The sequence below is a fragment of the Lynx canadensis genome, chromosome D3 (genome assembly GCF_007474595.2).
Source record: "Lynx canadensis isolate LIC74 chromosome D3, mLynCan4.pri.v2, whole genome shotgun sequence".
NCBI lineage: Eukaryota > Metazoa > Chordata > Mammalia > Carnivora > Felidae > Lynx > Lynx canadensis.
The window spans coordinates 31,672,591-31,684,986 of record NC_044314.2 but is presented as its reverse complement, the minus strand read 5'-3'; the positions used below and the strand labels follow the sequence as shown (position 1 = coordinate 31,684,986).

The following is a 12,396-nucleotide window of genomic DNA, read 5'->3' as shown; positions in this document are numbered from 1 at the left end:
GAGTGAAGCAGTGCGCATCATGTACTGAAAAGGTCTGTCTGTAGCCTTACTGTTAGCAGAAGCTTGCATACAAATGTCTGAGGGAGGGAGACCTTTTCACACTAGCCTGTAATGCTAAACCTCAGGTTTAAAGCCGGGTTTCATTATGAATTTCATAATGATGATGATTATGAAAATGGTGAGCAAACAGAAAAATGAGACCTCTTTCCCCCTGCCCCCTACCCTCACACTCTTCTCCTTGTGCACCCCTTCCTCACTTTGCATATTCTGTTGGTAATTTTACTAATCACCCAAGCTCAAAGCCTGTCCGCTTGACTTCTCCCTCACCCAGTACCATTGTATCACCAAGCCTTGCCAGTTTAACTGTTTCTTTAATTACCATTTTCTATCATTTTTGGACTCCTAACATTTTAATCCCTTTTTTGCTCTTTACGATACCTTGGATAACTAAAATGCTTTATAACTCTTCTCTCTGTTTTAGCCTTTTTTTTTTCTGTAAGCATTTTTTATTCTAAATATCAGATATATTTTCACAATATAATGTTTTACTTTGTCCTCTCGCCCCCCCCCCCCTTGTTAATGTCAATGTGCAGTGTTTCCCCGTTGCCTAACAGTGAAGACCGGTCTCTGGAAGTTCAAGGCCTTCCAGGATTGTATTCCAAGCTACTTTCCAAGCTGTTTCCCTAATACTGTCTCTGAATATTTTGATCTCTTCTGTCTCTGTGATTACTTTGCAGCTGCCATTTCGTCAGCACCAGAACATCCATCTTTTCTTATAATGAATCTTTGGTAAATTTAATGCTTACCAAATCCAGTCTGTCCACCAAGATGTATTCTTAATGCCACTTTGATTGATCTTCCTCTGGATATTTATAATACTTTTAACTTTATTGAGTTGCACTTATATTTGCTTTCTATTGTAGATATTTGTTAACGTTTATTTATTTTTGAGACAGAGAGAGACAGAGCATGAATGGGGGAGGGTCAGAGAGAGGGGGGAGACACAGAATCTGAAACAGGCTCCAGGCTCTGAGCTCTCAGCACAGAGCCCGATGCGGGACTCGAACTCACAGACCACGAGATCATGACCTGAGCCGAAGTTGGCCGCTTAACCAACTGAGCCACCCAGGCGCCCCTCTATTACAGATATTTGGATTCTTGTCTTATAACTCCTAAAATGCAAACTTCTTGAAGTCAGGGCTATATCTATTACTCACCTATTAGTACAATGGCTTATCCACTTAAAAAATATCCAATGAACTTAAAGGGGTTTCTTCCTGTAGATGTTAGCTTATACTCTTTTCCTGGCTTAACAAAAAGTTTCTTCTCCCAGAACACCAATTCAGGTCATATTTTATTATAAGGACCAAATCAATTTCTGCATCCCAGGTTATTAATCCTATCCAGTCAATTCTCAAGAGAATAAACTGTGATTCAGATGGTATGTAAGTGATTTGTCTAGCTAATGGTGAATCTGAGTCCACACATAATACAGCAGAGTGTTTTAGAGCAATAGAAGCAATAGAATAGGATAGAAGTCCAGAACGGTTTAATGACTTAGCCATCTTCATGTGGCTAACAAAGAAGGGACAGAACCAAAACTTGAACCCAGATCTTTTGACTTCCATATCTAGTATTTTGAAGCCAGTTCTCTTGTCAACATTTTGCTCCCCACTATTTATGTTATGTGTTAATGAAATTTTCTGTGACATAGCCCACGCAATCCTGTTATTTTCTCTCCCTTTTTCTTTCCCTTTATTTTTTAAGTTATTTATAAAAATTTTTTAATGTTTATTCATTTTTGAGAGACAGAGACAGAGTGTGAGTGGGAGAGGGGTAGTGACAGAGAGGGGGTGACACAGAATCCAAAGCAGTCTCCAGGCTCTGAGCTGTCAGCACAGAGCCTGATACCGGCCTCGAACTCACAGACCATTAGATCATGACCTGAGCTGACATTGGATGCTTATGTGACTGAGCCACCCAGGCGCCCTTCTTTTTATTTTTTTTTTAAGACAGAGAAAGACATGGAGCACAATGGGGGAGGGGCAGAGAGAGGAAGATACAGAATCCAAAGCAGTCTCCAGGCTCTGAGCTGTCAGCACAGAGCTGGATGCCAGGCTTGAACTCATGAACTGTGAGATCATGACCTGAGCCAAAGTCAGACACTTAACCGACTGAGCCACTCAGTCGCCCATCTCTCTCTGCCTTTTTCTATGTACACCTTTTGTTTTTCTTTTTTAATACTCAAATAGTTGTAACATGTTTGAGGTTAGAAACTTTTAACTTCTTTGTCTTTGCATTTCCTTTAGAGTTGGTTATTTATATTTTATTTTGCTCTGTCCTTATTGACAACTGTACAAATTTCTCTCCTTCATGGGTTTTCTTTCTTGTATACTTGAAGTTTCTCATTTTTCTCCCTTATTTTCCTGGACATTTATTTACCATATATAATGGAGCTAAAATTCCACACTTGAAATTAATGCAGCTGCCTAACACCTCATTTCAGATTATCTGTAGCTATGTAACAAACCTGAACTTCCTAGCTTAAAAAACTTAAAAAACTTCTTATGATTCTCTAGTCAAGATTTCAGCCAGAGCCCAACCACATGGTTCTTTTGTTTCCTGTTACGTCAGGTGGGTTCACTATTCAGCTGCTTTCAGCCCATGACTGGGTTTGTCTGAAGGGCCCAGAAGGTTTCACACATCTCTTTGGTGCTCTTCCAGACGGCCTCTCCACTTCTCTCACCACTCAGGACTCTAGCCGGGGCTGCTGTTCTACTGCATGGTGACTGGCTGCTCCGCAGGAACGCGAGAGCAGAAGCAGCAGGCCTCTTAGAGCAAGTCTCAAGGCCAGCCCCTGCTCTCAGGAACAAGAGATAGAGTGTTCTCTTGGGAGGAGAGGGATTAAGTGTTACATCTTTGAAAGCTTAACTACCACTCATCTGATACAATCCAGGTTAAAGTTTGAGCCTTCAAGTTCTGTAAATGAACTTGTGGCATACTTTACTATAGTTTTGAAATTGTGTTGCCAATTACATAAGATGCCTGTTTTTGCATTGCTCACTCCATCTAAGAATAGAAAGACTCTTTTTCTTAATATTCTGTGTTAAAAATAGAGGAGACAGAAAGCTAGATTAAAAAAAAGGGACCACATTATTATCTGGGGGAGGTAGTAATAGAGGCACCTTCATTTACCAATGTCTCTGGGCCTCAGTTTCCACATCGGTAAAGTGATTGGTATTGAGGTAAACACTAATATAAATTTAATCTATAATCAGAGATGTACAAAGGTCACTTGCTTTCCATATATAAAGCTTATACTGACTACTACAAAAACTAAAAGTAAATGAAACCCCCAGCACTGATGGTTAAATTATGAAGGTTGTTCAGAACTAAGAGTTAATGCACATACCTTTAATGTTCACAGAGAAAATATGAATATGGGTGATAAATTGGTAATAGAGATGGATGTATTCTTAGATGTGGGAAGGATCATTTTATACATATGAACTAATGGATGATTATATTTCTTGGAAAGAAGTATTAAGTCTTTTAGGTTTCAATTTTCTTAGAAATCCTGGATAAATAGTTATTTGATCTTACTTGGTCTTCGTTGTTACACACTTTCTTGGGCTAGGATAGATTCTTGATAGCAAAATAGTGTTATTATCTAAAATTAAGGCTGTAGCAGCATGAATATTAATAAGAGCAAATATCTGGATTATTCCAGTGACTTAATACTACCAGCATCATCCCAGACAGGTAAAAGTGGAGGTTTAATGCAACATGAATATTTATGTAGACAAAAATTTTTAGACCATCTCTCTCAGCTGTCTACTTTATAATGACAGATAACAGTGTCTGAGACAACAATAGCCATACTTTATTTATTTGAACTTTGTATTTCATATAGTGCTTCGCTATTTTTTAATATTATATAATCCTTAACAACCACAAAAGTGAGTTTTAACATTCTCTTCTTTTATAAATGAGAAGGCTGAGCCACATAAAACATTTCCTAACTTATTAAATTCAGGTCTTTACCAGAATATCCCCTTTTCTACATCCTAAGAGATGAACTTGAAAATGCTCATGCTATCTGAGGTGTCCTTAAATATATTTGTCACCTGTGTCTGTACTCTTGTGCAACTGAAACAATATCAGAATAAGAATAAACTAAGGATGTTTGATTTCATTGGAATTTTTTTAGGCATTGAGGGTTACAAGAGACACTGAGTAAAGTTTTAACTTCACATAGTCTTTTGAAATTATCAAATGACAGAAGCATAGCTATATCTAAACTGAAGTTTATTTTCTTCTTGAAACTCACACTCCTAAATGCAGTATATTTTCTAAATAGTGACTATGTATCTTTTTTAGGTAGTGATACTAATAAATTATTTGCACATGCAAATCCGGGTGACCAACATCTGTTTCTTCTGGTCACTCAAAGCATTTATTATAAAGATGTACATTGCTAAATGAGTTTGGCTAATTTCAGTGCATTCCTATTAATCACTGTGGATTGTAGGACAGTTTTCTAAAAATGGAGATAACTTAATTGATACATGTTAACAAAAACTATAGTTTTTCAGCATAAAAGAAATTATAGTCTATAAGAAGACCACAAAATTGCCACATAGAACTATTATGTTGCAATGCTGAAAAGCCTTATTATCTTCCATCATACCATTTGCTAGGAAGGGTAGAGATTAAACACTGCAATATATGTTGCCTAGCAACACCCACCTATTAGTGATACAAATTTTCCACTGAAAAACACTTTTATTTAGGTCATTGTCTTTGAAATTGCTTCATCAGAACTCTTGTCTCCACTGAAATGTCTTTAAAAGGCTTTCTAGTCTTAGCTGCACAGAAAGGTAGAGGTCACTTAGTTTGGGGCACTTACTGCACTAAAACTAGGCCTTTGGGTGGTGATCTCTCACAGTACAACCCATTTCTTCCCTGTTTTTACTTTCTCCTGTCTCTCTCTTTACCGATTGATGATAGAAGGCTAGAAAGTGGGGTGTGGTTTCCAATCATTTTAATACTTAGAGATGCATTTTTTTGCAGACTGAGAGTAAAACAGTAACAGATTGGGTTCAGAATGTTTGCCTAAATTCCAGCCCAAGATACCGAGAACACATTACTGCTATACATTTGGCAAGAATCCTTACTTAGCCCCTGTGGTGTTCAAGGGGGAAAAGCACAGGTCCAAGCAGAGGGGCACCTGAACTTAACACTTGAGGTAAAGTTATGTGCCTTTAACTGAAGAGAATTCAACTATACATACTTGTGGAGATTAAAAGAAAAATGAAAGGAGAAAAACAATGTGGTTATTCTACCTGATGTTTTTCCTGAAGAGCATACGTCCTCTAATAAATGTGAGAGGAGCTCCTTTGGTAATGTTTCAGACCCAGTGTCTCCCATGACTGTGCTGCATGTGATTCCAGTATTGAAGATTCTCGTGTTTTGCACAACACGGCTTCTGAGTGCAGGCAATCTATCTGCCCCATCTGCTGCTCAGAGAAACAAATTGTTTTGCGTCAGTATTAAGGGAAAAGCTTCCTGTTTTGGACTTTTGGGGGAGATAACTGTCTGTAATGTGTTTCCTTGTGAAGGGCTTTTCTCGAGTAATCGTGTTTTTTTGTGTTCCTATTTTACCTTCGTGTACTGACCTTACCACCTGACCACAGTGTAGATGTTTGCACTGTGCCTGCTCTACCCTCTACTCTCCCGTGAGAGCGCATAGATGCAGAAGATGCCCGCGGAGAGGAGAAGAGAGCATCATTTCTGAGTTTATGTTATATGGACCGTATTTTACCATTTGGAATAAAGGACAACAGCATAAAATATTTTATTGAACAAAACAAAGAGTATTAAATTCTTTAGCCAAAGAGAAATTTTTCTCAAGAAACAAACTTTTTTTTAATTAAATAAGTTTCTAAAGAGTCAGATGATTCCCAGACCAGTGGCTTAAATAAGTATCATAATGCCAGTATATCATACAAAACTATTTTATATCATTTTGTGTCCCCCATCTGATCTATTCCTAATTTGTTTGAATTATCCTGGGAGGAATAAAAATTAACAACAAAGAAACAGCAATAATAGTAGTAATTACAGCCTATTGAACACTTGGATGTACCAGGAATTATGTAAAGAGATTTCTCTGCATTGCTTTGTTTAATCCTCACACCTGTGAAGTGTGTATATCACCAGGCCCGTTTCATCGATGAGAAAACCGAGGCTGAGGTTAAATAACATACACAAGGTCTCGTGGTTAATAGGGGACAAAAGTCCAGAATCAAACCCAGACCTGTGGTTGTAGAAATAGACAGTAGTTTCTAAATCATGTTTTTCTTGATACACGTTAAAGCTTTAATTTAATGGAGGTGAATGGATTTTTTTGTGAGTAGTGAGTTTTAAAAAATACACTTGTAAATAAAAAAAGAAATGATCTTTAATTTTTCTTTGATCTTTCATCTGCCCAGTGAAAGAAAAAGTCAGCTGTGCAGACAGCCAATGGAGTATGATATAAAAAGGAGCCATTGGGAGTAGTTACTCCCAGGTAAATATGGTAAATGTGGGACAACATTTATTTTGCACGTTGGTCATAAACCAGTCTTGCTTGAATTTTATTGACCCACATGTGCTCTCTGTTGCACTGCTGTCAGCACCACGGCACGAATAGCCATCAAAACCTGTGACATTTAAAAACCTACTAGAGGAGCTTGCTGCATTCCAAATGTTTTAAAGTCTTAAGATCAGTTAATTACTATAATAGCAACAGTCAGCAGAATGCCCCAGAATTTTCAGCTAAAATGCCCTGCAGTTTACTTTTTATCTGTAGAAATTTAATTTCCTTTAATTTAATTTAAATTCTTAATTTCTTCTCCGGGGAAAGTTTTTAAACACTTGAGTATCATCCACGGTGAGATTTGTCTGTTTGCTTCATTAACTGCTTTTAGGAAGTTTAGTCGTCATAACCTTGTTTTTCTGCCCTTCTGGTTACATTTAACTGGTTTTTATAAATTCATCAAATGTACAGGGCGTTTGAATATTTTGGGACTGGCTCTGCTACGTAGTATTACTAACTTTTTTCTCACAGAGACACTTTGAAGTACTTAGGAGATATAGACCGTTTGTTCAGTAGCAGTGTTTTTCTCACGCATACAAACACATATATACACTTGTGTGGTTTTTTTATCGTTTTCAGGATATTTAGACTTCCTAACAGGTCTGTAAGGACCCTTCACAATTTGGCTCTAACCTGCATTTTCAGCTTTAATCATTTTCTACCAGCCTTAAAAAGAGTCCTTTTTTGTATTATACTCTAATGATTTACCCCCATGACAATTTTCCATACGCAGTATTTCCCCCCAAACCCTCACAAGCACTACCTCTTTGCTCTTTGCCAGGAATGAGTTCCCCAACCATTGCCCAACTTTTGGATATGCTTGTGTGTGTATATGAGTGGTGACTCTCTCTATGAGCATTTTGTCTTCAGGTGTTTTTTTTTTTTTTTTTTTGTCTTAAGTAACTTGGGGACTCTCACACAACCTGAGGTATTCCTGGCACATGGTAGGCACCAAATAAATGTATGTGATTTTATATAAGTGCCCAGGACCATTTGAGAAGTTGATTTTCTCTGATACCATCTTGAAAATATTCAAACAGCGTTTTGTTTTCTTTTTTTCCCTAACTAGGCTCCATGCCCAGCATGGAGCCCAGCATGGGGCTTAAACTCAAAACCTGAGATCAAGACCTGAGCTGAGATTAAGAGTTGGATGCCTAAACTACTGAGCCATCTAGGTGCCCCTATACAGCTTCTTTTTATTTTATTTTTTATTTAAAAAAATTTTTTTTACATTTATTCATTTTTGAGAGACAGTGCACAAGAGAGGGAGGGGCAGAGAGAGAGGGAGACACAGAATCCGAAGCAGGCTCCAGGCTCTGAGCTGTCAGCACAGAGCCCGACGCGGGGCTCGAACTCACAAACCACAAGATCATGACCTGAGCCAAAGTCAGGCACTCAACCGACTGAGCCACCCAGGTGCCCCCTATACTGCTTCTTAAATCAGAAATTACATTCTTCTTATTAGCATTAAAGCTGAATCTTACCATTTTCTTGCTAGGATTGCCACCCGAAATCATATCAGACCAAAATTAGTCAGCATCTTTGACATTTTTACACATATATGTGAACGCACATCCACATCCACAAATACTTGTCAGTGAGTTTTTTTCCCCCTCATGTTTTTTATCAGAGTAATAATGAGGTGAAGTTTACGGAAACAAGATTTTGTTTCACATGTACAGCATTCTTATTTCCTCCGAGATAATGGCCAACATCTATTTTATTGAATAAGATGGCACATGAGTTATGGATGACTCAGGGTATGTTCGCCCAACAGGGAGAGTTGTTTGTGCTGAGAAAGTGGTGGTTGGTGGCATCTGTACGTGTTAATGACAACTGTTAACTGTTACAGATTATTTTTGCTTAGTAGTTCTCAAAAGTAAGCATCCTCTCAGTTTCAATGAATGCTAATGTAGAGAGAAAATGAGAAGAAGGTCAGTGTCACAGATCTCTTTATCAGCCATATTGAGGTAACAGTGAAGAAAAGTAGCAAAAATAGGTGATAAAAGCATTGTTTTCTTTTATTTTTACTTGGTATCTTAAAATCAAACACTGTTTGTATGTTGGCCCCCAAACAACTCTTGACCGGGCTTCCTTGTTCTTTTAGGACTACTTTCTTTGATTTGATTCCAGCTCGCTCAGTACTGGAATAAAGTGGTTGCACTCAATGAAGTGGAATAAGCAACAGGTTTTCACAGTCTCTAAAAATGTCATGACAAAACTAAGCATTTTTTTTTAAAACTATAGACTCTGTTGTCTTTCTTTGTGAACATTGATGTTAATTACTACTTGTTTATCTGTTTTTAATTTTCATAGTACTGGAGAAAATGAAACTGGGTTTGGCACCTCAAAATGTTTGGCTCTGTAAGAGAACTCCTTTAGAAGCAACCTCTGTATAAGGAAGACTTCAGAGTAACAAGGAAGAGAACATTTAATCTTCAAGATACCATATATCCTAAATGTTACATGGTGCCTGAATTCAATTTCCTTGGATGTCCCTGTCTAAATATTGTCTTGAAGGGTTTGTTTTGAAATATTGTATATATTTATTTTCAAATGTACACATTGTTAATAAGCTAAGAAGTGAAAAATTTATTCCAGGATCATGTATATACTTTGAGAGTTCTGGAAGAATTTTATGTTGAAATAGTAAAACATTTTAGTCTCTGCGTTTGAAATGTTCTTTTTTTCTTTTTTTTTTAATCATCTCTTCACACCAAGACAGCAGTTATGAATTTGGACTGTCTCAACTAAGAAGGCTTTTTTGTTGTGTCTCTCCCTTCTCCCTCCTTCTCTTCCCCCTCTTTCTCCCCTGCTCATGTTTGTTTTTGCCTAATCTACAGTACTTAAAGGTTTACATATTGTGACTCATTCTTTTACAATAGTTCAACAATTGCATATACTTCAAATAAGACAGTCATTTTCTCTCATTTTTAAATATATATCTTTTTTGAAAACTATAGTTAGTTCACAGTTCTCCTAGCTTGTAAGTACATGAATCAAGACATGCAAATATGTCAATCTGAGTCACTGGCCAAAAGATAACAATGACACAGCTGTTAGTATTGAGCCCAAGATATTTTTACATACACATGTAAGCATAAATTGTCTTTCTGCAATAAATACTTTTTTGATGTAAACTTACTTTTCAAAAGCTTTTTGAAATAGCTCTCCTAGACTTGTTAATATAATATATCTTTCCTGATTATTGTTTGTATTTAATAATAATTATTGATTATTATTTCTGATAATTGTTTGTCTTTTAAGACTAAAAGTCCTGCTAATCCATCTAGCCTTTTTGCCTCATGGAACTTTGGGAAAATGGCACATCTGAAAATAGAAGAGTAACACACTAATAATCTCTACAAATTAATGCGTTGCATAGTCACATGTGACTTTGTTTTGGAAGAAAAACAATGTCTCATTCTTCCATTGAGTAAATAATATTTGAATAAATATTAAATATCAGATGACAGAAAGATTAGAAGGTTAAATTGAGGCACTGTTTCAGAGAGTACAGTCAATTACAACATCTGTTTGTCACCACATCGTCATTATCTGTGAGCTTGCCCTTTTAGAATGAGGTTACCAGCTGGATAGCAAGCACGTAATTGGGAGACATCCTTAGAGGCACATGGAGTTTGGTTTGTGTAACATACGTGCTGACTTGAAAACCAGAAAAGATGAAAGGGCCTCTGCAAATCATCTTTAGAGACTTGATGCCCACATGAGCTGGAAGCTCCATCCTTCTCTTGCTTTTTCTGTGCTTCACATGTTTTTATCACTTTCTGTTGTTATGAAGTGTTGAACCCATCTGCATTCTCTTTCTTTGAGTCCTATGTCTATTGGCTCTGAAAACTTTTCTCAAAATGGCCCTGTTGAAAGTGGCCAACCTTTTGAACTCTTAAAATTCTTTATTTATGGCCTTTTAATTGGCATTTAGTAAAGGTGGGTATTATTGTTATACTTGCATCTCCCAATTCAGAGGTTTGGCAAACTTTTTGTGTAAAAGGCCAAGGTAGTAACTATGTTAAGCTTTGGAAAGCATATAATCTTTGTTACAACAACTCAACTCTGCTGTTAGAGGAAAAAAGCAGCCATAGACAACATGTAACAAATGGCCTTGGCCAGATTTGACCCTCGAGCCTTCATTTGTTGACTAGTTTGAGCTAAGTTTAAGGTAAAAACTCCCATCTTACTCATCTTTATGAACTTTGCTGCACTTTACATAGGTAGTAATATGTTGATAGCAGGGCTCAATGAATTATTTTTGGACTAATAAGGAATTCTATAAGGGCCAACACTGACAAGTGGTATGGAGAGTTGATCATGAATAACCTTGTATTCAGTGCAAACTTGGTAAGAATCATAAGGGAAATAAAGTTTTCTAAGAAGGAAGATGGGTACTGAGTGAGGAAATAGCATTTTGAGGATAGACAGTGGCCATGGTTTTGCAGAGAGTATTTTAGCTGTGGGTGGTGAGCCTACATCAGAAAGAAAAGTGATTTATCAGTCTTAATTTCTGTTGCTTCAAGCAACCTCTTTGTTCCTACTCTCTTCCCCAAACTCGATTGTTTTTGTTGTTCAGAGCCTTCTTTACAGTGTAGTCTGTATGTTTCTTCATTATCATTACCTTCCACATTCTGTCAATATTTGTTTTGAGTTTGAGAAAGGTGTTTGTGAGGACACAGTGCTTTGATTCAAGAATGTGGGTACCATGGTCACGTACCATAAGCACTCAGAGTGAGATTTCTGCATTGGGGAAAGAAAATGTTGATGGCAGCCACCAAGAGTGGGGCTGCAAAAGTGGGGAAAGAAGTAAAGTGTGGCTCACATTCCTAAATGAAGGACTGATACAACCTGATTTTTGCTATTCTGTATACATTAGGCTTAGATGTTCCCCAGCTCATTTGTATTATAGAGGTTTCAGTTGGGTATATGTTGTAATAATAGCAGTCAACATCATTTATAAGGGCTCACTGTTATATATTAGGACTCTGCTAATTGCTTCATATGCTTTATCTCATTATTCTGTATATAATGGTCCAATGAGGCAGATGTGTGTCCCCATTTTCCAGAATTTTAAGACAGTTGAGTCATTGCCCAAAGTTAGGTTGCAAGCGAGAGGAGAGTTGGGATTTGAAGTTGAATAACTCAGATTCTAGTGACCAGAGTCTTGACCATCAAATTCTCCTGGCCTTCATTTCTCACTGAGTCCGTGGTGACAGTCCTGACCTCTACTATGTGCAGGAGGTATGTGTATGTGGTCCATGAGACTTGGATCCCCCCAAAACAAAATTCCATTTATTTATTTGTTGATTGATTGTTTGATTTGTTGACTGACTGTAATGAGCAGGATTACCAAAGGTGCAGGCAGTAGTTAATAAAACAAAATTAAAAATTCCTGAGAAAGTAAATTGAAGTAAATTTCAAATTTTTAAGAAATGGAGTTGTATCATCATACCACATATTCATACTTGCCTTGGCATAAATCATTCGAAAACATACAGGTAAAATAAATCTTGACTATGCAACTGTTAACCTACAATCCTGATGTACCTTGTATCTTTGCACATAGACCTAACATTGCAATTAAAACATAGATGAATAAACCAGATTGAGACTTAGGATAAAAAAAAAAAATAGATTGCAAAACACCATGGACTATCTATATCAAATACAGAAAATATACTGGTTTGCCAAAATGAATAATTTGATATGAACTTCACCATAAAGAATGCATACAACCTGGATGG

General features: G+C 37.0%; 1 protein-coding gene across 1 annotated transcript in view; it reads left to right on the top strand.

The window, feature by feature from the left end:
* Positions 1-12,183, top strand: part of PIK3C3 (phosphatidylinositol 3-kinase catalytic subunit type 3) — a 148,297-nt gene extending 136,114 nt beyond the window's left edge. The window contains exon 25 of the mRNA XM_030335994.1: positions 8,957-12,183. Within this exon, the coding sequence (XP_030191854.1) occupies positions 8,957-8,971 (15 nt within the window). The 3' untranslated portion in view covers positions 8,972-12,183. The remainder of the gene's footprint in view (positions 1-8,956) is intronic.
* Positions 12,184-12,396: the final 213 nt, after the last annotated feature.